We start from the raw sequence: 27443 nt of genomic DNA on the forward strand, positions 1-27443 counted from the left end.
AGCAATTAAGCTAATCAATAATTAGGTGATCAACTATTGTTATTTTTAATTGTTTATTAGAAATATAGTATAGGCCCTACTTCCAACACCTATTTCTTGATTTCTCAATAAAGCATAATGTGTGGCAATTTGCGGTGAAAGCACAACCGTAAGTGAAGTATAGGTTCGTATAGGGGAATCCTCTAATGAATTTCTAAGATTTGATTCATCATGTTCGATGGTTCCCGGATACCAATCGTAAGATATTTCAAAATATGTGATTCTTTATGTCGCAGGATTTTCCAATGAAGCTAAAAATAATTAATGCAGGCGTGCGTGATTGACCACTGCAGACGAAACGAACTGGAAAATTCGATAGAATACAGTATTATGAGGAAGAGCGGAGCATAATGTTGTGGGTCTTATAGTCTGTGTAAACATTGGATCATCACAGCTGAGATACTTTGAATACGACAGTGCTGATATGGTACCGGTAAGTAGCAATGTTCTAGAGATGAGTTATTACCATATTATTATTTGTGATCAGTCTCGCCCTCGTACACGAGTTTAAGACACACCCACAACAATGAGACCCTTAGAAAGAATAAATAAACATACACGCCCTTTTCGTAATCACTTTGGCATTATTAAACTGCATTTTGCAATATGGTGTTTGAATATAATACTTATAGGTGAAAGGTTTTAGATTTCACAGAAGCATTAATATGTATGATGCTAATGTTGCAGCGTATAGCTCGACATAGCAAACGTACAGCATAAAATCTGTAGTAGGCATACACATTCGATATGGTGACCCCATAAATCATTTGTAGACACGTCATGTGAATACATTAATTAAATTACAGTATCATTTACAACCTATATTTCTATATCACTATATTACTATTATGCAGTGATGGTATATAATCCATTATTTTTAAAGGGTTTTACAGCATGTTACATCATTATTATGTCGACTCGTCCTCATTATCATACGAAGGTACTGTTCCCACTGAACGCTTCAATTGGATGATAAAATGATGATGTCGATGATACAAACCGAACGTATTGTGTGTTGCTCGATAATACATGCACAATGAATAATAATAATAATAATAATAATATTTCAAATTACTAAAGATAATAGGTTAATTGGTTGTTTTTTATTGTATTGACCATATTTCTATCTTCGGATGCTAAACATTTTTTTTGTGATAAAAAATCGGAGTTTTTTGTGTAACAACACATGTAGAATCATAAATATATTCAGACATTGGACTATTTTTCAGAAGGATTTCATATCTGAAACTAAGTACATAAAGCTAAAAAGGCATCCTAAATAATATTAATTCAAACTTCATTGATATTTTCAATCGGTTTCATTTTGTTTACTTCGGGTTTAAAACAAAATTAAATTGTACCTTATTTTCTATTTTTGGCAGCCCTTCAAAAGCTTTTTGGGTTTCTCCGCTCTTATTTATAATTTGTTTTATCACAAACTCTGTACATAGAAAAGAAAAGAGAAATAAACGTTCTGAAATGAAATGATGCCCATTAGGCCCTTTTCAAAAGCTTATAGATACCAGCAATTATTTTTGTTACAGAATAAAGCGCCGAAGAATGAGTATTTGGTTCTGGACGCTGCTTATCAACTACGAACTATTTACGAAAGTGAAAATGATCCCAAGAAGATAAAAGGTGATCTTTCACATTATCTATATAATTAATATAATTAATATATTTATAAGCCAATGTATGTTCAGACTCACGGCGTTAAGGTAGCGTTATCTACGCAAGGCGTACGGTAATCTGTGACGTTAATTAAGCCAAGGTGTGTTCAGACACAACGATCAACATTCAAATGCCTTGCGTTTAAAACACTCTGATCATTTATTTATTTATTTATTTAACAACATATTTATACAGGATTATACACAATCAAGTAGAGATATATTGTTTTGCATTGTGGTCCTGTCGACCAAAACGGATACAAATTTAAATACTTATACAATTACAATTAATAATAATAGTAACAATTATGTCTAAGCAGATAGAACTATGTATACATTCATGACAATGCATGACCGTTTACATCGCAAATTTGTTTTTTTTTGTTATTTTTATTTATAATTTTATATAATGTTTTGTAATTTTGTTATCATATTTAAGTTAAATACTAGATGAATATCTAATAGATCTTGACGCATTTTAAAGTTTAAAGTTTAAGCCAGTCTGGTGTGTGACTTTTATCATTCATTATTTTCACGTCATTTTTCATTCATTCAGTCATTATTCAGTATCTATCATTGTGTCATATATCATCCTACCCACATTCATTTTCCATTTCAATTCATTTCAGAATTGACAGTTCGTTCATCATGGGAAAAGAAATCCAACGTTACGAATTGCACCGATTGTTCAAAGACATTTAAAAACCGAGTGATTCAAGGTTTTAAAAAAAAACTTCATCAAAAAAACGCCGTTGATAAATTCAGATGTTTGTTGTGTGGAAAGGTGTTTTGCAAAGAATGTGTGAACGAGATTCCTCATTATATATTCAGTATGTTAATATAACTTTACTTTGAATCTAACTGGATATATACATAATGAAATGATGATAGATATAAATAACTGCTATACTTTTACAGAATAAAAAACGACGCTTTAAATCTAGAAAAGGCCACAGGGTGATGGCTTCTGAAAATGATCGAAACATTTTACTTCTAAAACTATATTGAATTGTTTTCTGAGATGGTTATCAGGTCTAGCTTCAAACAATAAAAAAGTTAATAAAACATAACGTTGCTTTTCGAATCCACAAGCATTCAAATTAAATGGCTATAATTTTGTTTCAGACTTATCAGAGGAACAGCAGCAGAAACGAATAGATGCGTGTGGGAAATGCATTTTGGAAGTAAACGACGAATATACACGTAAGACACAAGAACAAAATTTAGAAGAAACTGTAACGAAGGTAATTACTATACTCAGCAGCAAACTGATTCGTTTTCTGTTATTATTATGCAGTAAGTAATTACTATACTCAGCAGCAAACTGATTCGTTTTCTGTTATTATTATGCAGTAAGTATTTCACAATTTATGTTTACATTTTAGATAAAGGAACAAATAGAAAAATGGAACGAAACTTGGGAAAAATACACGACGATGAAAAGATCTATAAGGTACGTATGCTGATCATTAAAATACAGTATATAAGATATAGCATGGATTAATCCATTCTTAATCCATTGATATAGGTACTCATACATTGGTCAGAATTACTTATAGACGTAATTGTACTGGTTATTCGGTAAATAAAACGTACACCAAATAATATACCACCGTAGGCCCTATACTAATATAGGCCTACATTACCAACCGGAATACTTTAAAATCATATATTTTAATTTCTATTTGAAGCAAATATACTAATATCGAAATTGATGACATGGAAAAGGAAGTTCTTGAGGGAATGGATGCTATTTCTCACTGGAGGTACGTTAGTGCATGGAGTTATACATTACCTCCATGGTTTGTGTGTGTAATGATAGGCTTGGTTTTCATATCTGTGCAATTTTCGAATTCATTGATGAATGGCATACAGTTTATTAGAAATGTTAAGAAACAGAGTCATAAAATTTTTTATTTATTATATTCAGGGGCGGTCGCTGGACTATTTTAAGGGGGTTGCCCAAAGAATCCGGCTGTAGACACTGAGTATTTGAGCCGGAAATGTAAAATTCATGATTATAAATTAATCATGGACTCTTTGGGCAACCGCCTTAAAATAGTCCCGCGACCGCCCCTGACATACCTGTTTCCGATATTGAATCTATTTCAGTAGGCCTATAATTCAAATTCATACTTTACTATAGGTAACAAGAACATTTATTTGAGGAATTACATAATTTATTATTAATTATTTAGGCTTGAGTTACAAATTGATTGGAAAGATGACAATGGAATTATAACACAAGACACGTATGATGAAATCATGAGTATTTGTGATAACATTATCAGCAGAGAGAAAGAATTACATCTACTTAAAAATCAAAACAACGAAATAAATGTTGTTAAGAAAAAAGAATCTCGTTGCCGTACTTGTATCAGAAAATGCTTGTGTTGTTTTGGTGTAAAAGAAGATGAAAGGAATGAAGCAGATGATAGCGTTGAGGAAGCTCAGCATTTTAAAACAGAAGCTTTGTAATGTATACTAAAGAAGAGTCTCTAAAGATCTGTCTACACTATCAACTTTATGTGACAAAAAAATGTGATTTGCCAATAGGCCTATATGTGGACACGATGACATCATACCACTACCATATTTGGACATATCACTACCATATTTGGGCAACATCACATTTTTTTGTCAAACAAGTTTGATAGTGTAGACAAAGCTTTAGATCACCAAAATAACTCCATAGTGCTTCGTGCTAGTTTGTTTTTTATAATATACTGCCATAACATTCAATTATTTAATTTTTACAAACGATTTTTTTCTAAAAGTAAACATTGGGGATACTGCCTATTTTGTAGAGAATCTATTAATATTCTAACTCATTATAATCAACCACACTACCGGTACAGAGCAATCATCTATTACAATGCAATGATGTACGTTATTTAAGTAATATTCCTATATACTACATAAAATATATAATTGTTAATGCTTCCTATATTAATATTATACATTTGTAATTCTAAAGGTTAATATCACATATGGTCAACACACGTGAAATTCACAGTATTTGGTTTAAAAGAAGTATTAAATAACTGAATACCCTGTAGTAACTGAAGTTAGGTTTATTTGATGAAAGTACATTTTGTTGTAAGTTCTGTCCATTTTAATTAATATGAATAAGTGCTTTGCTTTGTTGAACTCATACCACAATCTTGCCAAAAAATGTTTTAATTTTTAATTTACTAAGAACAACAAGCTGCACATACTGTAGATATTATTCGCTTTTATTCAGTCTGCTGTCTAGACTATATTGAAGCTAATACAGTACAATCCTGCGTGAATGAATGTGTACGTATTACTTCCTGTGACCTGACATACTGAATGTTAATGACAGAAATGCAATCAGAAATAGTTAGCATGACGTCATATGTTTGTAAATTGATAGATATTCAATAATGTAGATAATATTATTATCGCTATTATTGTATGGTGAATATGTAAGTAAATTTAATGTTTGATTAAAGTCTACTGGTAAAATTATGGATACTTATGTTTCATTTGTACAATAAAATACTACTACGTAACACAAACCATTCCTAAAATCAACATTTTATTCGTACACAATATCATTACTAATCATGCGAAATATTTATACCAAGTATCAAGCCTGAAATTTGTTAACGTATAATCTTTGGCAGGTGCTGAGTAGAAAGAGAAACACACCCCCATCCCTCCCTTAATTTAAATTCTATAAACAATAATTTTTTTTCAAATCAAAATCATGTGTTTTATGTTTATCTTTGACGTCTTCTACCTGCATCTCCATCATCTGAGACAATACCATTTTTATTGGATGTATCTTCAGAAATTCAATCCTTACATACAGGAGCCGCCTATTCACTACAAGCTATGCTTTCATTTTGTACTGTATATAAACATACAGTGAGAATCGTTGTGTTGACATTATTTGAACTTTGAAATGCAAATTATAATTGACATTAGCCGACATTAACACCTGTTCTCACGAAAACGTTGTTAAATCCTTCCAAATGGCAAAATTACTTGAAAATCAATACAGAAATTGACACAGGGAAATATCTATTTAGCAATATTTAAACAACGTTATCAATTATCAAATGGTTTTCACACACTATAGGTAGTTTTATAAAATATTATACGCCAACAAAATATTCCTGAACATATACAATTTAAAGTGCATGTATTATATAAGGGTGCAGGTCAAGTCGGCCCCAAACCGTCTCGGCCAAAGTCAAGTCGGCCCCACGTCAAGTCGGCCCCAAGTCAACTCGGCCTCAAGTCAACTCGGCCTCAAGTCAACTCGGCCTCACGTCAACTCGGCCAAAAACTAATCGGTCAACTCGGCCACAATAAAGTATGGAACGCAAAAAGTGCTTAATATTCTTATGATTAAATTACTATCCACGCTTTAAAAAAAATGAAGAAATAAGAAAAATACTCATATAAAAAATGATCTCATTGCCGATATGAATAGAAGTACCCGCGTGTTACAAAAACACGTGCAAGTACCACATTTTAGTAAATCGAAGACGTAGGTCTACGTTCCCCCATTTGGCCATAGAAAAAATGATCGTACATATCGTTTTTGTCCATGATTTGCGTTTAAAAAAAAGGGGAATTCCCCGGTCAGCGGAAACACGTAACAGTTGTAGATATCGAAATAGCTGCCAAAGGCGCAGGGAGGCGTGTTGAACCCACAAATGTGAAAACGCCCACAAATGTGAAAACAACCACAAATGTGAAAACGCATCACCCACAAATGTGAAAACAACCACAAATGTGAAAACGCATCACCCACAAATGTAATAAAACAGCGCCCACAAATGTGAAAACGACCATCGCCCACAAATGTAAAAAAAAAATCAAATCAAATTTAGTGCTAGTTAATACATTATATCATGTGTATTGAGTTGTTTCAATAATTGTGTGTTCACGATACGTCTGTTAGGGTCGTCATTAACGCGTTGGAATATTACCATGTTCGATGTTTTTTGCATCGACTTGGAACTATAGGTACATAATAGTAAGTCAACCAGTTAACAACTACACAACTACAAGCAACAATGATATAACATGGCCTTGTAGTGTAGGCTGGTATGTCGTTTATATGAATGTCGTGTATATTTTTTGTTAAAAGCAAACTTTGACTTTATTTCATATCTTGATAATATAAGGAATGAAAAAAAATATGTTGCCATTTTTTCAAAAGACATTTAAAGGACCAAATTCAAGATGGCCGCCAACATTCAAATAACCCTATTAAAAATCAGAATATCACCAATAATACAATATGAATATGGAACAAGTCCGTTTTGATGGTATTACTGTACCCATTATACAATCTTAACTATGTAAAGCGATAATCTGTCGGCCATCTTGGATTTCAAAATGGCCGCCACTAAAAATTAAATTCTTTAAATAATTTTTTTTAAATATGTGTGCATAAATTGTTGTTTGTACACAATGTTCTAAAATTGTCACTTCTCACAGGATTGTCTAAATATAAGGCTGTCTAAAGTTGTCAATGTTCTCTATATAACAGATATATAATACCCCACTATGACTCTTAAATTAAATAATCGTTCAAAGTTGGAGTTGCAAAAGTATGGAACAACTTACCAATTTATATCAAATATTCAACAACAATTACGTCTAACTAGAGGGTGAGCTCGCTTCGCTCGCTCCCCTCTAGGAAGTGTAAACGATGGTTCTCGCAATGATAATGACTCGGGTAAAAAGGTTTTAGAAGGACGTCCTCCTTGTACGTTTTCTGTCGGTTACCATTATTGAAAATGCTTGACATTCGAAAAACTAAACCTACTCTGTTTCACAGTGTCTTAAATGATTAATAACATTTTAAAGTATAGTGTTTATTGTTTGGTAGGGCCCTTATAGGGCGGAGGTGGGGGAGGCAGAGTTCATTTGAGGGAGATGCTTATTCGAGGGATTTTTTTAGTTTTAATAATATCGTAACATTTATAATCAAATAAAATCCTCTAATAGATATGAAAAGTGGTAAAAAATAATAACAAATGCTTGGTAAATTGTAGTTAACAGTGTGATGAATTCTATTACAAATAGTATATACAATATCGTGGGTATAAATGTGGATGGGCGTTTATTAGATAGTTGGGTAGGTGGGTGAAGGCGATTATTATTCAAAGTGATATTTTATTGGGTAGGCGTTTATTCAAATAAATTAAAATACCATCATAATACATTATTTAATTTAAACATCTTTTGAAACTAACGAAGATGTTTTAAATGGCTTGCAATATGGGCCCTAATGGGACACAGATAGCCTACAGTTATTCCTGCCAGCTTACTCAATAAAACTTGGCTATCGGGATTTTATTTTTTAACTACTGTACCTTCACACGCGCGGTCCGATCCGAAAATAAACAAAAAACTAAAATGGCTATAGCCACTAACGACCAACTTAACTGAAACCAGGTAGTTGCAAGGTGAACCTGTGAACTCATCATGAACCCGGAAATTACTTTGACCGCGTACAATTGAAATTGAGTTGAAAATCTGCCGATAAAATCAGAAATTTTGTTTTAAAACTCTTTATAATATATTCCTAAGATAGAAATATGGAACTATTATTGTAATAGTGAAAACTGTTTTACATTTCGCGGTACATCTGAGATTTGTTCCAAAGTTTTTCTATTGTGCTCGCCTATGTCAGAATTAACCATAATTTATATATAGATTCTAAATTACAGATCTCATTTCTTTTCATGAAACTGAAACTTGACAGGAGACAGTACCACAATATAAAACAAGTGCATTTATACCTTATTGTGAAATCCTGTATAAATATGATGTTAAATAATAAATGCGTTATTGGTATGTAATTCAATGTCTGAACCTTCAGGGCCATAGTCACTAGTATGATTGGTAAGTTTTCAACCTGACAAGTTTTGGCAGAAGCTTCAGGGAAATACAGATACAGCTCATTCGCAAAATTATTCATAGGCAGCATTAACTCCTACTTCTCATCTCAACCGATTTCATTAGATATGTAACCCCTACAGATAGACCACCATTATACACTGGTTTGATGAGTGCACATGGTTGTGATATAAAAACTCATGTACTAGAGAAAGACAAGAATGCCCGATGATGACTCTTGCCCGAGATGAGTGGAGGTGGACAGAGATGACATCAAGAAGCAATTATTATGTCGACCCGGTGAACTATATGGCTTTTGGACATGTAGCATTGTGAAAATAGTGTTGAGGCCAGTGCTTTTGTTGAAACTGAACTTGTATTACCTATACAACCAGTGACACAAATATCTTAAATTGAAAACATCTCTAAGACAGAAGCAGACTAATTCTGGTTTCTCTCTACAACTTGCTTCTACAAATGCAGACAGAGAAAGAGATTCTAAGTGAAGTATCATTGTGTTTAAAAGAGGCTGATCATAAAGATATTAACTTGAATACAGAGAGTCAACGAAATCTAAGATGTGGTTAAACTATATCCCTATATATGTCCGAGACACAAGAAACGATATCTGACCACATGGAAAGTATGCATGCTTTTATCAAATATTTCTTCGCTCCTGACCACCTGAACTACGACCGGTTACTTTCGCTGTATCAATTTCAACAGATTACTGAAACAAATTACAGATATTGGAGTTTATGAGAGGACATGTATGTGTGGGACTTGCTGTATTTACATCAATTGATCAGGTTCATTGAGTGTGGTATCATTGGAACAACACAAATTAATGATTTCATCAGAGCTGGCAAATTAAATCTAGTTGATGAGTTTAAAAGCCAACATTTAAAGAGAGATAATATCCCGATTAATAAAGAATGCTGCAATTCGCACAAAGGTGTTTGTTGGCCATGGCATGATGAAATTGGACAGAAAATGTTTGAGGCATTGGTAAAAGTCTTGTAAGGCAAACTGTCTATATGGGATCCTAAGAAAAAGACGAATATGGCAAAAAATATATATGACGGTGAATACAGGTGACAAACTTATCAAAGTAAAACAGGACTCCTATAGAGATTATTTGACGGTGAAATGAGGTATTGCAGTACTTTTGCCAATTTGTTTCTGAACAAGCTTGTTGGGATCGCAGATCAGTCTGTGGAAGTTTGATGGATACAGTAGTAGAAAACGAAGGAAGGTTAACTTACTGTATCGCATTCAAGATTAGAAATATTTCATTGAAGGCCTTTGGCAGAGTTAGTTGTCATTTAACTGAAGAAGTTTATGAGATGTTTTAATATGAAGAAGTGTACTGTCAGTACTATAGACCTCCTGATGGTCAACATTTTGTGTTAATCACCATGTTGTTGTCATAAGCATATCGTTTTGTGTAGGCCTATATCAATCTAATTTTATTTAACTTACACACGTTTTAATAAGAAATTTAACCCATTTTTTTTAAAATGGCGGCCATTTTGAAATTCAAAATGTTAGAATACTAATGAATATAGGTTTATAATAATTCTTATATAGCAGAGAACCCATATGAACTTAAAATATTATTCATAATGGGTGTTACTTTGTCCAATATGGCACATTTATTGGATATTTTACGTATTGGCGGCCATCTTGGATTTGACACCCTTAAGCTTTTTTAAAAAAATGGCAACATATTTTTTTTATTACTTTACATCCTAAAGACACTAAATCAGCTGGAATTTTGCTTTTAACAAAAAAATGACACGAAATTACATAGTGGCCTACATTATTGATCTGGAAGGAAGTATCGTGCATGCGCGCAGCAAATATCGTCTTGAACTATACGTACATTAAACCACCAACGAGTTAACATGCAAATATCGCGCGCACGAGCAGTAAATTGTAATAATCCAACGCGTTAACGACGACCCTAACAGACGTATCGTGAACACACATTTATTGAAACAACTCAATACAATGTATATTCATTAACATTAACTCGATCAAAATTGTTTGGGTCTAGCACTAAATTTGATTTGGATTTTTTTTTACATTTGTGGGTGACAAGATCTCTCTTTTTTTCACATTTGTGGGCGCTGTTTTCACATTTGTGGGTGATGCGTTTTTACATTTGTGGTTGTTTTCACATTTGTGGGTGATGCGTTTTCACATTTGTGGTTGTTTTCACATTTGTGGGTGATACGTTTTCACATTTGTGGTTGTTTTCACATTTGTGGGCGTTTTCACATTTGTGGGTTCAACAAGGCGCAGCTACGAATTGGTTTCAGATATTGTCGCCTAAACAAATGCATACACTGAAGAAATCTACGCGTGATTCAACCATGGAGTCAACATTATTTTATACCTCAAATGATTCAACCAAACAATCTTATTACACCTAATGAATGTCCTCGCATATCGGACAGGTTTATTGAATTTTGACGCACGAACGAACATACGCGCCCACGTACGTGCATCATCATTATTGGGCCTACAATTTGTTCCTATTTATTATCCAAATGTTCATTGTAATCATTAATAATAGTATGAATGCTTATCAATCAATTGTTTGTTATGCGCAATTTGAACAATTTTCGCAATTTGAAATTTTATTAAACGTAAATAAAGGAAAGTTGGTGAAATCATTCTTATTTTTTTTGCTAAACTGTCTAAATATTAATATTCATTAAAAGTCAGAATTATTCATAGGTAATAAAATGTGAAGAAATATTATTTTATTAATCCCCTTCCTTTACACTTTTTGCGTTCCATACTTTAACGGGGCCGAGTTGACCGATTATTTTTTGGCCGAGTTGACGTGAGGCCGAGTTGACTTGAGGCCGAGTTGACTTGAGGCCGAGTTGACTTGGGGCCGAGTTGACTTGGGGCCGACTTGACTTGGGGCCGACTTGACTTTGGCCGAGACGGTCTAGGGCCGACTTGGATCGAAATCATTATATAAAATAGCCAAAACACAATTTTTTGAATAAAATATATATAAACAATATTAAAAGGTCATCTCTCAAGGTAAACAGTCACCACAGAATAAAAAAACAGTAATAATTAAACATTAATATATTCACAATTTAAATTCAATTTTTTTTGTTAAATTCATTCATATAAATTACAAGCACATTCACCTAATATTAACAAAATAAAATAAATTAATGTTCTCATATTACTTCATTAAAATCATTAAATAATCATCTTGGCAGCATGATTTTTGAATGTATAAATTAAGTCACACCTAGTTTTACAGAATATTGTACATATTTAAATACATTCAGTAAGAATTGAAGACACATTCACAAGTTATAAGGCAAGTTAGAGGTAAAATCATGTTAGTTTTAATTTGGTTCTTCATTTACAAATACAATTTTTACATTGCATACACTGGTGCTCAATTGTCACAAAAAGGTATGTAAAATGACTATACAACAATGGTTTAAAAAGGATGGCATTCTTCATTAGAAAATCAGAAATACTATTTAACTATATGAGTTTTTTTTCTTTTTTGTGATTCAACTATATGAGTTAATATATACAGTAAATTTAGGATAGTAAAATAATAAAATTGCAACTAAAAATACACTGTACAATGAATCTACTGTGAAACAAACACTATTGTCGTTCGGTTCAATGTTAGGAATATTTTCACTTAATAATTGACTTATATGTTATTTAATTTGCATAAAACGGCTTAGTAATTTTGAGTGTTCAAGTATCATTTCTAAAGCATCAGACACTTATATATGTTAAGTTATGTTTTATTTAAACACATCTACACCAGCTTTCAAAAAAGCTTTTAAATCCATCAAGGTCTCAAGTTGTTGTTTGCACATTGTCTGATAACATTCTCAATGTTACAGTCCTTTTATCAAGTATTAATTGATGTGAATTCCTACATATTATAGCAACCACTGGTTAATGCTATTCTAATACCTGAAAACAAATAATTGTTGCAAATTTGTAATTTCATAAAGGAACTAGATCTTGGAAACAAAAAATCACTCTTAGTCTTGGTAATAAATTTAAAAAAAATCTAATTAAAATTATTGAATATTCTTTCCTGATTCATGTTGCTCCCTACCTCATAAATAAGCTAGGCACCAGTGTCGCTCCCTACCTCATCCATAAGCTAGGCACCCACTGTGGCTCCCTACCTCATCCATGAGCTAGGCACCTAGGCCTACTGTGGCTCCCTACCTCATCCATGAGCTAGGCACCTAGGCCTACTGTGGCTCCCTACCTCATCCATGAGCTAGGCACCTAGGCCTACTGTGGCTCCCTACCTCATCCATGAGCTAGGCACCTAGGCCTACTGTGGCTCCCTACCTCATCCATGAGCTAGGCACCCACTGTGGTTCCCTTTCAATTCTCATTGCGGTTGCTATAAGCTCATTGTAGGCTGTGGTTAGGTCTTCATTTACAATTGTACAATCAAAATAATGTCCATAATTTGCTTCCATTCTTGTTCCACTTTCTATCATATCCATAAACTCCTCATCCTTCAATAATAAAACAAAATCAAAAATAAAAAGGTCTTAAGCTCTGTCTACACTATCAAACTTTATGTGATATGTCTATATATGGACATGATGATGTCATATTACTACCATATTTGGGTATATTACTAACATATTTGGACACATCACACTAGTTTGATAGTGTAGACAGAGCTTTGCAATGTTACATTTACTCTAAATTTGTAGAAATGTGTGAGAATACATACTGTAAATGATTTGGTTTGTTTCTTTTCCATGGTATACACTGCTTTAGATGCTTTGCGACTTGCTTTTAACCGTTGGAATGGTGGTGGTTTAATAAAGATTACATATGGCTTCACATCTGACGCCTTCAGTAGTTTTAAAGCCTAAAAATAAGACATATTCATAAATAATAGGTACACACCTAATTGGTGACAGTATCTTAGGCTGCTTTTGTGCTTTCCTAGCAGCTAGTGACTATGATTTTATATTTTCTCCTTGCGTCGTGTTTAATTGGTTGATTTGTATATATTTTGTAAAATGTATCTTTTGACTGAATAAATAATAATAAATAGACAAGATCTTTACTGATATTCATAAGTGTGAATTCTACTGGTTGGTTATATTGTCAACCAATAACATGACTGAATGCAGAACTCAGCTATAAACAGTTATTGGTAGCTTGTTCATATTTTATACATATGACATTTTAATGTGTCAATGCCAAAGGGAAGCAAATTTCCAAAATTTATTATTGGACAAATAAATATATCTTATCTTATTCATCTAGTAAATTAAAACATTCACTTACTGGAGGGCACACAATGAGAATGGCCACCTTTCCAGCTAATATAGCTCCACGTATTGAATCAAGGCTGGTGCCATATAAGTTGCCCTTGTATTCACCCCATTCTACAAACTTATTTCCACGAATGTTGCCTTCAAATTCTTGCTTGGAAATAAAAATGTACTCTTTACCATTATTCTCCAAAAGCTTCTTAGCACGGGAGGTATCTGTCAAAAACAAAAACAAAAATTATATATTTGTTTCAGTATCAATAACAACATGCATGTGCATTCTAGTTTCAAGTTAACTAATTCAAATATCTTAAATATTATGCTGGTATTTCATGGATAGAGATTTACTTTCCTTTAAACATACAACACTAAACGAAATCAAAAATGAATTCTCAATTTGAAGATAAGAAGGCAGTTCTACTTACGTGGAATAGTTGACTTGAAATGAAATGGTTTGCTGGCCATTAATCTTTTCTTGAGTTCGTTCTTACCAACACCGGGTGGGCCTAAATAAAATAAAGAGTACTTGTAAAAGAACCAGTAAGAACCACAAATGGAGGCTTAGTTAAATTTGTTGTCAATGTTTAATTTAATATCTACACTGTTGTAACCATAATTTAAAATAAGATGTAGAATGACACTCACCAACTATAACTAAAGGTCGCGGTCTCTCAGGTGGAGCACGAAACAGAGTCACCTCTTCATATGTTAGAATTTCATCAACATCATAATCTATACAAATAATATAATAATAAATATATAGTTTTTTTTAATAATTATTTAATTTATTGACCAGGAAATAAAGGTAGATCTCATGTCTTTCACATTGGGTAGAGGGCGCTCATGAGTTTTAGAAATTGGTGGATACAGACTGTAAACTAGGTATTTTGTTGCTATATTATCCAAGTTTAGGGTTATTCGGTCGAGCACACAGGTCAAAGTTTAAAATATTTCTTAGTCCATTGAAGATTTTTTTTTTGGATTTTTTTTTTATTATTTTTTTTAAAGATTTGACTTACTGTGGTTTTGAATAGATTGATACATTATCTTCTTGGTCTTCTTCTTGTTTGGTATTCGTAAACTACTTCTTGAACTGAGATTACTTCTTAAAGATGTAGTACTACGTGTTGACAATCGCAAACCTTAAAAACAACACCAATCAGTGATTATAAATAAATCTTTCCACTTTTCTAGTTTAAACAGTGTTGTGTTATGATTTCTGAAAATGTTAGTAAAATGCAATTTAATTCACAACCAAGCTTTGGAAACTCATTTAGTTCCATTTTATTTTAGTAGGAAAAGTACAAAATACAACATAAAAAATTATGCTAAAATAGAAAAAAAAATCATAATATTTACCCTTACCAATACTTAAAAAAATATACCATTTGTCCTTTAATTTATTTAAAATATTCCATAACCAGATAAAGAGATAAGCATTTACTTAAATATTTATAAGCTTTTACTTCAAAGAGTATTATATTAATTACTAGGAAAAAACATAAAACTGCTGAAAACAAAGCAAAATAAAGAAACTAAAATAAACCAAATTAAATGACATTATTATTCTGAAAGTAATTTCTCATTAAAATATGACTTTAAAAAATAAAGAATATTGGTTTATTTTCAAGAATAAAATTAACAGAATATTAGTAGAAAAGAAATGTTACCATATTTTCGTTTGATAGCTATTCATAAATTCAAATCAAACTTTAATTATTAATATGATAAAAATCTGTCAATGTACTTAAATTTAGTAATGATTTGAACATCATTTTGTTAAATTGGGTTGAGATCTAAAGTTAATGCATACAAATGCAAACAGACAGCTCTGTCTACACTATCAAACTTTATGTGACAAAAAATGTGATGTGCCCATATATGGACATGATGATATCATATCACTACCATATTTGTGCATATCACTACCATATTTGAGCACATCACACTTTTTTTGTCAAACCAATTTGATAGTGTAGACACAGCTTAAGAGGCCACATATTGCATAACATTCTTATTCTTCAACTAAAACCACATTCAGCACATATATTGAGCAGAAACTGTTCAGCATTCCGGTATACACAGTAGCACCTTGTCTTATTTGATAAGGGGTCAAAGTTGAAAGAAATCTGACAACTTTGAAGTCAAAGATGAAACCTAGCTAATAGACTAGATTGCAGAAAAATACATTTTAAACATATTAGCATTGTCATTGTCTTGTGCATACTTTTCCAGGGTGAATAACAAACTTATAAAGCAAAAAATGCATGTTAAAAAATAAATGAAAGAAAATATAACTTTACAATACCATGCACAAAATAACCAAAATGAGCAGAAGATAAAACTTACTGTAAAACAATGGTGGATCTGGAACTTAATGAAGGAAAAAAGGTTCTAAATAATTTACAACATTTAAAAACAAATGTAATAATAAATAATTGAATAATGTTTGATGGTAATGTAGATCATAATGAAGAGAAAAAAATAAATATGTATGCAAGTATATTTAGTATCTTGCCAAAAGGCCTATTAGATACTTACTTTGTGCTCTTCTAAAACTCAAGTCTGGTGAGCTTGGTACTGAGTTTGCCATTGAAGAACGTTCTCCTGGTACAGACTTTAAAGATGGTGTTGGTGATTGTGTTGGTAAAAGTGTTCTATTTAATGCCTCTCTCCTATAAAATTAAAATGGAAAGCATTTATCATTACAACCACAATTCAAAACATTTGATACATGTGTGTCTCATTTGTATTTACCGTACTCTGTCTACACTATCAAACTAGTTTGATGAAAAAAGTGTGATGTGTCTAAAGATGGTAGTGATATGCCCAAATATGGTAGTGGTATGACATCATCATGTCCATATATGGGCACATCACATTTTGTTGTCACATACATTTGATAGTGTAGACAGAGCTGCAAAGGAAATGATCATATTTGTATTTGTGAATGTTAATCTTACCTTTCTTGTAAAACTTTGCCAGGAATAAGCCCAGTTCTCATTTGAGTGTCACCCTCAAGTCTAGCTTGCCACCACTGAGGATCATCCTGGGCTACTATATGCAAGATGTCTCCTTTCTTGAAAGGAAGCCCAGCTTCAACGCATGGTATGCCACGATCTACATCAGGGTCAAAGTTGAAGAATGCTTTCACACGTACCTAAACAAAATTGATATGCTGAGATTTCAATATTGCATTCTTTTGTTATCTTAAGTTAAGAATTACTATTACAGTTTTAAATATAAAATAATCAAAGAATTTAATGTTTTGTGAAGTATTTATCATAAATTTAAGTTAAATTCCTCTATGCCGATATTGCTACTGTTTCATTGCTACCTTTTCAAAGCAATAATGATATGACAATAATGATGATAATAATATGATCTGATGATGATAATATTATGATCTGATGATGATAATAATATGATCTGATGATGATAATATATGATCTGATGATGATAATAACATGATCTGATGATGATAATATTTGATTTGATGATGATAATATATGATCTGATGATGATAATAATAAATGGAATGATGACAATAAACAATATTATTTTCTATAAAAACATAATCAAAATTAAGTGGCTGTAATATGTCATTTGTTTAATAAATTTTAAGTAATACTGTACTGCACTAAAAGATATTATATAAAAAACTCAATAGCACATGTATATAAATTAAAAAGTAAGTAAATAATACCAATAACAAAAATAAAACCAAAAATTCAGTGTTACTTAAAATCATCATGCACAAACTAATAGATGTGGAGTGATATGAATGGTGTGTAGACATGCGAGCCTTTGGATAGAGACTGGTGGAGAATGTGACTGAAACACTAGTGTGTGTGTAAAATATACAAAATCACTTAATACATTCAGCTTCCAAGCTTCCCATAGAATATAAGGAGTCTTAGTTAAGACTCTTTTGAGTAATTATGTGAATTTTTAATACCACTTGAATACAGCTCAGAAATACCAGCACAAAAAAATGAATGAAAATGTGGTGATTAAGCTAGCACCAATATATTTTACTTAGTTGAATGTTGTTATAATAAAAACTATTCTAACTAGTTGAATTGGAAATCAACAGTTCAACAACATTCCAATCTACAAACCTTTTTTTCTTTGCCAACCAACTAAGATTCAAACAAAACAAAAACCTTTCTCAGAATGTATGCAATCATAGGCATAGAAAACAATATAACTTTATTTTATGCATGTATATTCTATTATATTAAGATAAATGCATAAAATGATTTGAATTCACTGGTAGTATAGATTTTAAACTCACTGCCCCTTAATAAACAAATTGTCTTTAAAAAAAATCAGCATCACTCAGTTTGGAATGGAGTTGAGCTAGCATGATAAAATATTACCTCAATGAAAACATTGTGTATTATCTTAACATTTCTAAACCAGAGTATTAAAGATAAATTAGGAACACTTACTTGACTTTCTAGTCCTCCATTGCTTATAGCAGTTGCTGGTATCAACTTAAACGTTATGGTTCCATTTATGGAGGACTAAAGAAAAATAATTATTGATCATTTTTATCATACATTATTATTTTGATTTCATACTGTATATTACACATTATGAAGTAACTCTTCAATTCTCCAAAAGAACCAAGGAGAGGATTGAACCAGCAAAGTTTATTTAATTTAATATTCCCAAGGAAAATAGGTAAGAAATCTTCTTGAAATTGGTTATAAATTTTGATTGTAAAATTACTTTTTAAGGCTACTAAAGTATTCAATTTAAACTTATGTTAATTGATTAATTAATACCAAATTCAGACATGCATTTAATAAGTGCAATCTTGTTCATGTTTATGACATAATCGTTTTACATCAAACAATATACCTCAGAATCGCAAATTATGTATGAAATATTGAACTCAATTGTTCCATTTTAATTGCTACAATCGATTACAAACATGTCTGATTAGGATGATGAGATTTACAACTTACCAGAAGACTAACAACCTCGTCTGGTGTCTTGCCTTTTACTCTGATTCCATCCACCTCTACCACCTCATCATTCACATGTATCAAACCTGTACACAATTACAAAATCATTTTGAGCTCTCACAATTATTCATTTCCCCAATGGAAATAAGTTTTTCTTAAATTTTCTTGGGTTATCCTCAGTTCATTAAGTTAATATTGTTTTCTTGTACCTTTTCTTTTTTTTTTAAATTTGTGTCACCAACAAATCTGTTTGTTGCTTTACTTACCACTCCTATCTGCTGCACCACTGTGCATGATCCTTGCAATTCTTACAGCTCCTGTCGTTTCATCACATTTTATCGTTGCACCCTACAGTAAAAATAAACTCAAAATTGTTTATAAAATACTTGGTAGTATTAAATTAGGCCTATACAGAAGTATGTACATACATCAGTTTGTTAATTCTTAGTTTCCCTAGTGTTTTCAATTATGCATTTCTAAATCTCAATAAAAACCCTTCGAAATGTATAAATCAACTTTTACTGTCATAATAAATTAAGCTTAAATTAAAATATCTCTCTTGATAATCAATAGAGAGTCATCAATAGAATGGGTTACAGACTTGCCTATGGAAGGCATTATAGAGAAGGCTCTGTTAGTTTAGACACAAAATCAATTTCTATCCAAGAATGTCACAACTTATATGGATGTTGACGTATATTGCCACTGGGCTTAACAGTACTCTACAGTTATTAGACAAATTTAAAGTGAAATTCAGATAATATATTTTTGATGAAACAAAAAGTAATAGGTATATTTGGTTAAATGTAACCGAAACTAACTGTATAACTGAAAATTGAAACACTTATTTTTCAAAGGTATTTAGTTTAGTTTTCACTGAGATTAAAAAACTAAAATGGCTTAAATTGCTTTATTTACCCAAAAATGTTTAACTCATAATAATTAAAATAAATTATATAACTATTGTACTGTCAAAAAAAAAATAACCTTTTAAATATTAAACCATCTGGGCTAAATTATTGAACCAATTATCTATGTTTTTCATAAATTTATTTTTATCCATACTGTATCTTATCTGTGACTTTAACTTTAATCAAAAAGATGTCCTTATGAATTTATACCTGTGACAAGTTTAATCAATGTTTTTAAAATGATGTCCTTTAATTTTTTCATAGATCTCAAAGATGATGACTTACAAGAGGCTCATTACTCTTGACTAATCTAACAATCTTCATTGAATCATCACCATCGCTCATGTCAGCTTCAACTTCTTGTAACTTTGGGTAGAATTCTTTTGCTGCTATTCTGTCATGTACGTGCAACACCATCTGCATTAGAGGGCTTTGTAAAATCATGCCTAGCTCCTCTGCATCTTGACCTAGTGGGTACTCAGTAATATCTTGGGCAACCTACAACAACAATTAAAATCATTAAATACAATCTGCTTCAGAGGGCTTTGTAAAATCATGCCTGGCTCCTCTGCATCTTGACCTAGTGGGTACTCAGTAATATCTTGGGCAACCTACAACAACAACTAAAATCATTAAATACAATCTACATTAGAGGGCGTGTTATTGCATGTCATTTAGTATTGTATGTAGCATTACTAATAGCTGTAATGTAAAGTTGTAATGTACAACACAAAACCAGTTGTTCAAAAGACTGAATTGTGTTTTTTTTACACATTATTTTTAAATTAATCATACATGTTGTTGTGAGCAATACCTAGCATGCCGAGTACTATCAACAAGCCTATGTTTATTTTGTAAACAATGACAGCAGCCAATATGCATATTGTAAAATGACAATACAAACATAAGCTATTGTATTCACTATGGTCAACTTATAACACATGCAGTGCCACCATATAGCTGTCTTTTTAAAACTGTTATTTTTTTATTGGAGGTATAAAATGAGACCTCTGTGATATTTTTCTTAGTGACAAAATCCTACTTAAACTACAATGTACAGCAGTACAGTCAGTATATGATGATGTCATATCACTACAATATTTAAGCATATCACTACCATATTTAAGCATATCACTACCATATTTAAGCATATCACTACCATATTTAAGCATATCACTACCATATTTAAGCATATCACTACCATATTTAAGCATATCACTACCATATTTAAGCATATCACTACCATATTTTTTGTCAAACTAGTTTGATACTGTAGACAGATATGACAAAATCCTATTTAACCTACAATGTACAGCAGTAAAATACTCAGTATACGGAGTACTACAATGTAATGACCTATGATACTGCTGTATTGAAGTAAAATCATCATTTGATCAATATTGCCTTATAAAATACATACTAAAATGAACCATAAGTCAACTATTATTGATCTTGCATTTTAATAGTGTATAAAATATGTTCTTATTTATATTGTAGATGGTGATTTGAATACAATATAATTCTACAGCAATATTATAATGTACAAGTAATTTCTAATATCCAAAATGCCAACTATCATTGTGGTTGGGTATAACATGGTGAAAGTCACATTGACATTTTTTTTATTGTAGTAAGTTATGGCAAATAAAAAAAACAATCAGAACAAATTGCTGGCAGTAAATGCAATGGCGTTAAACTATACCCTATAGGTTCCTCATTGATCAAATTAATTTAAAGGCATTCAAGTTTAATTAAGTTATCTTCACCAAACTGAATGACAATATTTCAAACTTTCACACTTAATTCATCTCTGATTTAATGACAACAAAGTCTTTAAAGAGGTTTCACTTCTCAAATGGCACTTAAAAATCAAATTACGGTTAGCATAATTGTTCATTAGATACATGAGAGATGATTAAGAATTCATAAGGGGAATCAAATATACAAAACTAATATTAATGAACAAAATCCTGGGTCTGAAGACAGATTCAGGACAGATAATTGGACAAATTTGTAATGCAACTTAGAATGTATTCATCTAATATTACTTCACTGTCTACAAACGTGTGAATTATTTAACACAAAACATTATTAAAATTTTAAGTAAAAATTTAAATTACTAGCAATAAAAATTCAGTAAGGAAACCTAATATTCAATAGTATGTGTTTGAATGGATTTTATATTTTGATTTTTCTGTGTTATATTGAAAATGTGTTTTAGCAATTAATTGTTATGTATTAAGTTCCTTCCTTTTGATCTGATAAGTGTCCAGTTTTTAATTGCTCAATTTCACTAATTAAAAGCTAACTTCCTTAAATATAACAGCTAACAAAACAACAACAAAAATATCTTAAAACAACTGAAGTAATAATACAGTCTAACCTGTAACATTTTTGAAATAAAAAACATTGTGAAAAAGATTATTTTTGTTTTTAGAAATTTTCTTTCAAAGATAAATGGGAATTCAATATTTATAACTAGTACTGTGTTACATAAGTAATAAATTGTCAAGTTATAGATATCGATCTAAACTAGGTATACTGACTTAACCTTGGTGAAAATCCGTAATGAAATAAAGTCACACTATAATAAATTGAATTACAGAGAATAACTTAACAGAAATCAATACATTTTACAAATCTGAGACGACAAATTGTTCATAGTCAATGAATATTACAGTTTTCACATATTGCATCAAAATCTTGTTCTTAATAAAATTAAAGTTGATGCAAAAGTTTGAACCGTTGAATGTACTTAGGTTTTGAGTGTACGGCTTAATTCTGCCAAATGTTTAATGGCCTCTAGTACAGTATACTGTATTTGGGAATCATTTGTTTCTTTTCCCAATCACATATAAATTGTTTGCTTCTGCCTCATTCTGCCAAAAGTCTCAACAGCTTCTATACTGTATTTGGAGAACATTTGTTTCTTTTTCAAAACACATCAATTTTGTGCTTCTGCCTCATTCTGGCAAAAGTCTCAACAGCTTCTAGTATACTGTATTTGGAGAACATTTGTTTCTTTTTCAAAACACATCAATTTTGTGCTTCTGCCTCATTCTGGCAAAAGTCTCAACAGCTTCTAGTATACTGTATTTGGAGAACATTCGTTTCTTTTTCAAAACACATCAATTCTGTGCTTCTGCCCCATTCTGCCAAAAGCCTGAACTGCCTATACTACTGTAGTTTATATACAGACTACAATAATATTATTTTATATAATCAATGATAGTGCTATAACTAAAGGAGAAATGATAAACGAGATTCTATTAATGATGCTAAAAGAAGTTACATAATCCAGCAATAAAATAACCCTGTAAGCTGCATGTTATCGTTTGATATCAATGGGTGATTACAATTTAACAGTGAAACAGGAATTGGCTGTTTAATACAGTGTTGCACACAAAGCTGCAATAACCACATTCTTGTTGAATAAATCATCATATTCTTTTATTACTACGTGAACTATTTATAGACTAAATGTAGCAAATGAGGCAGTTACCTAGTTGTACAATTAATGGTATACCTTAAGCTCTGTCTACACTATCAAACTAGTTTGACAAAAAATGTGATGTGCCCAAATATAGTAGTGATATGCCCAAATATAGTAGTGGTATGACATGATCATGTCATGGGTACATCACATTTTGTTGTCACATAAAGTTTGATAGTGTAGACAGAGCTTTAAAGATATTCAAACCATTTCAGAGCTAAATGCTTTCATATAATAAGTACTGTAAAAAGTTAAGTTAATAATAACGTTACATAAATAAAAAACATAACATTGGGATATTAAATATAATCAGGTCAAGGGTTAATTTCAGTACTTCATTTGCTACTTTTAGTAGTTTTTTTCAAGGTCAATTTCAAATCCTGGATTTACCACTTTATTTATGAATTACATCACTCAAGCTTGCTACATTGTTAAATGCTTATGATATGTATTACATAATTCACTTTGACCTGTGTGGTCAAATACAGTAATAATGTAACCTACCTCATATGCCAACATAGCAGAAGCATTGTACACTGGTAACGGACCATCTTTATCATGTTCTTCTACTTTATAGTGAACCTTATAATAAAATACAAATTATTCTGATTAGTAACTAAAATGCATTATAACTTATTTATTCATTAATTAACTATCAGTATATCACTGGGCAGTTTATCTACGCCTGTAAATGTTTTTATTATTTTTTATACTTTTATTTTATTTATTTATTCTGTTCAGTGAAACATAAAAAGGGAGCACTGAGGATAGACAAGAGCTGTCAAAGACAACTATCGCCAAAGGGCATGTCTCTCTCCAGACAAAAAATACAAGCAAAATAAAAAAAATAAAAGAACTGAAAAGTCTGTCAATTGAACACTAAACAGAAAAACGACATTTTTTAAACAGCACTGTAGTAATATTACCTTTAAAAGAGCTTGAAAGTCAGGGCTATGTAACACTTGACTCAAGAATTGCATGTCATCAGGGCGACCTTGAAGCCTGCCACAAATGTAGTCAAGAGAGGTCAACAATCGTTGAAGGCCTATAGATACAAAATATGATATACATGCCAATGCACGTAATTAAAGATATGAAAATGCCTGAATAGACTTGCTCAAAGGCTTGTAGGCAAGGATATAACATTTTAAATTTAGGTGCAAAATTAATGATGGACACAGGATAGTTGAAATGTAAAGCTCTGTCTACACTATCAAACTTTATGTGACAAACAAATGTGATGTGCCCATATATGGACATGATGATGTCATATCAACTACCATATTTGGGCATATCACTACTATATTTGGGCACATCACACTTTCTTTTGTCAAACTAGTTTGATAGTGTAGACAGAGCTTTATAGAGAGTTTTAGCATTCCTATGCACAATGTTTAGCTGCATACAATAGAATTTAAATAGCAATTTGAATATATTATTGATAATGAGCTAATATAATAATTGATACCAAAACTAATCATTTATAAACAAATAAATAAAAATAATTTTGATCAAACTAGATTTATTAAAATAAGTTGTAGGTGTGTCATCACACACTACTGTATAGAAAGTTGAACCCTGAAATCATTCAGTATTTATCTAGAAATCAATAACTGCAATTTGGTAAAATAAATATATTCATCCAATATCTAGATATGCTATATTTGTACAGTATACAACCATGTCTGTTGTAAATTGTGATACTATTCCATGATTTGAATATTAATTTTTTGATATTCATTCATTGGAAATGTACGACAGATGGTGCTGATATGTTTCTCTTGGATTAATTAATTTGCTTGATTTTGTTTTATGTTCATTTTGCATGATATGAAAATTAAATTCAACCAATGTTATTGTTACATGATAGCAAACTTACATTTAATGTTAGAAATTCACAAGATACAATATCAATACAGTACTTTAAAACTTTACACAATCTTATGAAATTAGCATTAGCAAAGAGAGGACTGTGAATGTTTGATGACTGCAGTTATAGTAATTATTATTTAGCACATTCCAAATTGTATCTAGCATAAATGTTGGAACAGATGTACTGTAGATGAAACTAAATGTTGTCAGACAAGTTATAAATAGTTGGTATGGTCCATAACAACAATTGAGAAGCAATTTTACTGTATTAATTAGAAGATAACAATAACAACACCAACAACTCTAATACTCACCTAAATCTTTCTTAGGCGGGATTGTCACACCAGGCATGGCTCTTGTGTGCTCTACAAACGCTGTCTCAATCATATATACCTCAGTTTTAATACCTGCAGAAATGTTTATGCATCGTAGGGATATGCTCCCTGTTGAAGACAATAGGTATTGTTGCGTTGTTAGCTTGTCAGTCTGTTTTTGTTGCTTCGTCTGCTAGAGAAAGCAGTGACAATGGACAGGATTTACTATACTTATGTTTCTTTAGGTCAGCTAGGATTTACAGAAGATATTACTGTAGAAAAAAATACATAAAACACTCAGTTGTAATGGTAGATAAATCTTAACTGTTTTAAACAACAAAATATTTCAATTGAGAATTTGTAGAGCAATACCAATAGCATTAATTAACTAGATGATCTTTACTTATTTATCTGTACTATACAGTAAGCACAGAAGTCAAAGTTCAAATACTAGTAACGGTAAATACTGATTTGAAATTTAAACGGTAAGAACTATGTGTTTACTGAATAATGTAGACAAATAATTGCTTAGACTTACAATTACAAAATAATAGTTTTTGGCAATGTACTGTATCAATGATATAGTTATCAATATAATCAAAGAATACAATTTATTAATTGTATCTCTAAATTACATTTAAATTCAATTTCGATTAAAAAAATTCTCTAAAGCCTACAGCATATGACTTAATTAGTAAGATGGGCATTTGGAAAAATTAATCAAAACAAACCAACAATTTTCAGGTGTCATTACACAGCTAGTGTAGCATTGAATGGCTCATATGCTGTCTACTGGGTGGATAGCCATATTAATTATCAGATAAATAGCATATAGCGTATGTTAACAAGGTATACCTGGAGAGGATAGATTCAACCGTGATATTACAATATCATTAACGAACTAAATGAAGTGTACTGTATCTAAAGACAACAGCTTATTATCACAGTATTTCTCATCACATGATGGATAAAGGGCCAAGGTCGGAGAAATTCAAGAACTGAATTCATTTATTTTTTATAACAAAAACATCATTAAGTACTTATTTATTATACACTTTAAATTGATGAAAATAATGGAAGTCATGTGAAATGAGAACAACTATTGTATAGCATCATATACTAAAATATTGAATTATTTACACTCAAAATTTTACAAATCAAAATAAGAATTAACTTATAACTTTTAAATAATTATTAAAAAGAAATGCAAATTTGGATAACAATTTATAATAAAAATTAATATGACAAAGCAAAATAAAAAAATTAAAATAACTACTAAAAACTTTTATAAAACGTCACATATAAATAGTTAATGAGGTGAAAGATGAAATTCAATATTCTCAAGGCGAAGCCTAAGTAAAAATAGAACGCAAGTAGAAAAAATAATATTACATGGTCATTAAATAGTATGTATTATTGCACGCCATGCTACTCACAAAAATCGTCTAATCAAATGACAGAAATTTTAATTTAGGTGTTATATAATAAACAGAACTATTATTTAGGCCTAAATACACTTACTTATAATGTATAACATCGGTCTAGACCATAAGTAAGTCATCCATAGTCTAGGCCAGGCTCTTTTATATTTATGTTGACTGACTGTAGACAGTATGCCTGATGATGTAGCCTAGCTAGCTAGCCTATTATATTAGGCCTAGTTAGTAGGCCTATAAATGCTAAAATGGTGGTGAGCTAGTACTAAGTACTGGCTGGCTGGTGGTAGTAGTAAGTACTCACTGTAAATCAATCGTTTAAATAAATGTATTATATCTCCAAATAACTAATGCCAATCAACAAAATGTTATATTAAACAATACAATATAATAGATAGATAACACCTACCTTAAAATTCTGTATTGTGGATGAAACCATTTATAATTTACGTCAGACCGACTAATCATTCAACTGGCAACACGGAAACGCTTGGGATTTCCTATGCTTTCAACGAATTCTCGA

The 27443-nt window shown here is 31.2% G+C and overlaps 2 protein-coding genes across 7 annotated transcripts; one reads left to right on the forward strand and one right to left on the reverse strand.

The window, feature by feature from the left end:
* The first annotated feature begins 241 nt into the window (after positions 1 to 241).
* Positions 242 to 5137, forward strand: LOC144858926 (uncharacterized). Its single transcript, XM_078715078.1, has 7 exons — positions 242 to 472; positions 1584 to 1677; positions 2339 to 2539; positions 2835 to 2953; positions 3095 to 3162; positions 3401 to 3475; positions 3908 to 5137. The coding sequence occupies exons 1-7, from the start codon at positions 464 to 466 to the stop codon at positions 4185 to 4187; spliced, it is 846 nt and encodes a 281-aa protein (XP_078571204.1). The 5' UTR covers positions 242 to 463; the 3' UTR covers positions 4188 to 5137.
* A 6820-nt stretch (positions 5138 to 11957) lies between these two features.
* On the reverse strand, positions 11958 to 27421 carry LOC144851411 (MAGUK p55 subfamily member 7-like). Of its 6 annotated transcripts, XM_078708900.1 has the most exons (20): positions 27330 to 27421; positions 25485 to 25756; positions 24225 to 24343; positions 23803 to 23880; positions 20091 to 20303; positions 19161 to 19242; positions 18895 to 18980; positions 18373 to 18447; positions 18040 to 18060; positions 16882 to 17078; positions 16460 to 16593; positions 16268 to 16291; positions 14938 to 15060; positions 14564 to 14650; positions 14344 to 14424; positions 13932 to 14134; positions 13366 to 13506; positions 12969 to 13141; positions 12760 to 12796; positions 12639 to 12702 (listed from the first exon to the last, which is right to left on the reverse strand). In XM_078708900.1, exons 2-19 carry the CDS (start codon positions 25555 to 25557, stop codon positions 12793 to 12795), a joined length of 1914 nt encoding a protein of 637 aa, XP_078565026.1. In that variant the 5' UTR covers positions 25558 to 25756; positions 27330 to 27421; the 3' UTR covers positions 12639 to 12702; positions 12760 to 12792. The 6 variants fall into 6 exon arrangements, with proteins under 6 accessions (XP_078564984.1, XP_078565017.1, XP_078564992.1 ...); XM_078708858.1 differs by lacking the exon at positions 12760 to 12796 and having other exon boundaries at positions 11958 to 12702; XM_078708891.1 differs by having other exon boundaries at positions 11958 to 12796.
* Positions 27422 to 27443: the final 22 nt, after the last annotated feature.

The sequence above is a fragment of the Antedon bifida genome, chromosome 1 (assembly GCF_963402885.1).
Source record: "Antedon bifida chromosome 1, ecAntBifi1.1, whole genome shotgun sequence".
NCBI lineage: Eukaryota > Metazoa > Echinodermata > Crinoidea > Comatulida > Antedonidae > Antedon > Antedon bifida.

What these genes read in the sequence shown, in the direction of transcription:
- LOC144858926 (XM_078715078.1), top strand. An exon ending in TGATCCCAAGAAGATAAAAG is followed by an intron (nt 1,678 to 2,338) that starts GTGATCTTTCAC and finishes AATTCATTTCAG; the next exon opens with AATTGACAGTTCGTTCATCA. An exon ending in GATGCTATTTCTCACTGGAG is followed by an intron (nt 3,476 to 3,907) that starts GTACGTTAGTGC and finishes TTAATTATTTAG; the next exon opens with GCTTGAGTTACAAATTGATT.
- LOC144851411 (XM_078708858.1), bottom strand. Translation starts at nt 25,557, where the DNA reads ATGATTGAGACAGCGTTTGTAGAGCACACAAGAGCCATGCCTGGTGTG. An exon ending in TGGTGCAGCAGATAGGAGTG is followed by an intron (nt 18,981 to 19,160) that starts GTAAGTAAAGCA and finishes AATTGTGTACAG; the next exon opens with GTTTGATACATGTGAATGAT. An exon ending in TTTCAAGTCAACTATTCCAC is followed by an intron (nt 14,135 to 14,343) that starts GTAAGTAGAACT and finishes TGTTTTTGACAG; the next exon opens with ATACCTCCCGTGCTAAGAAG.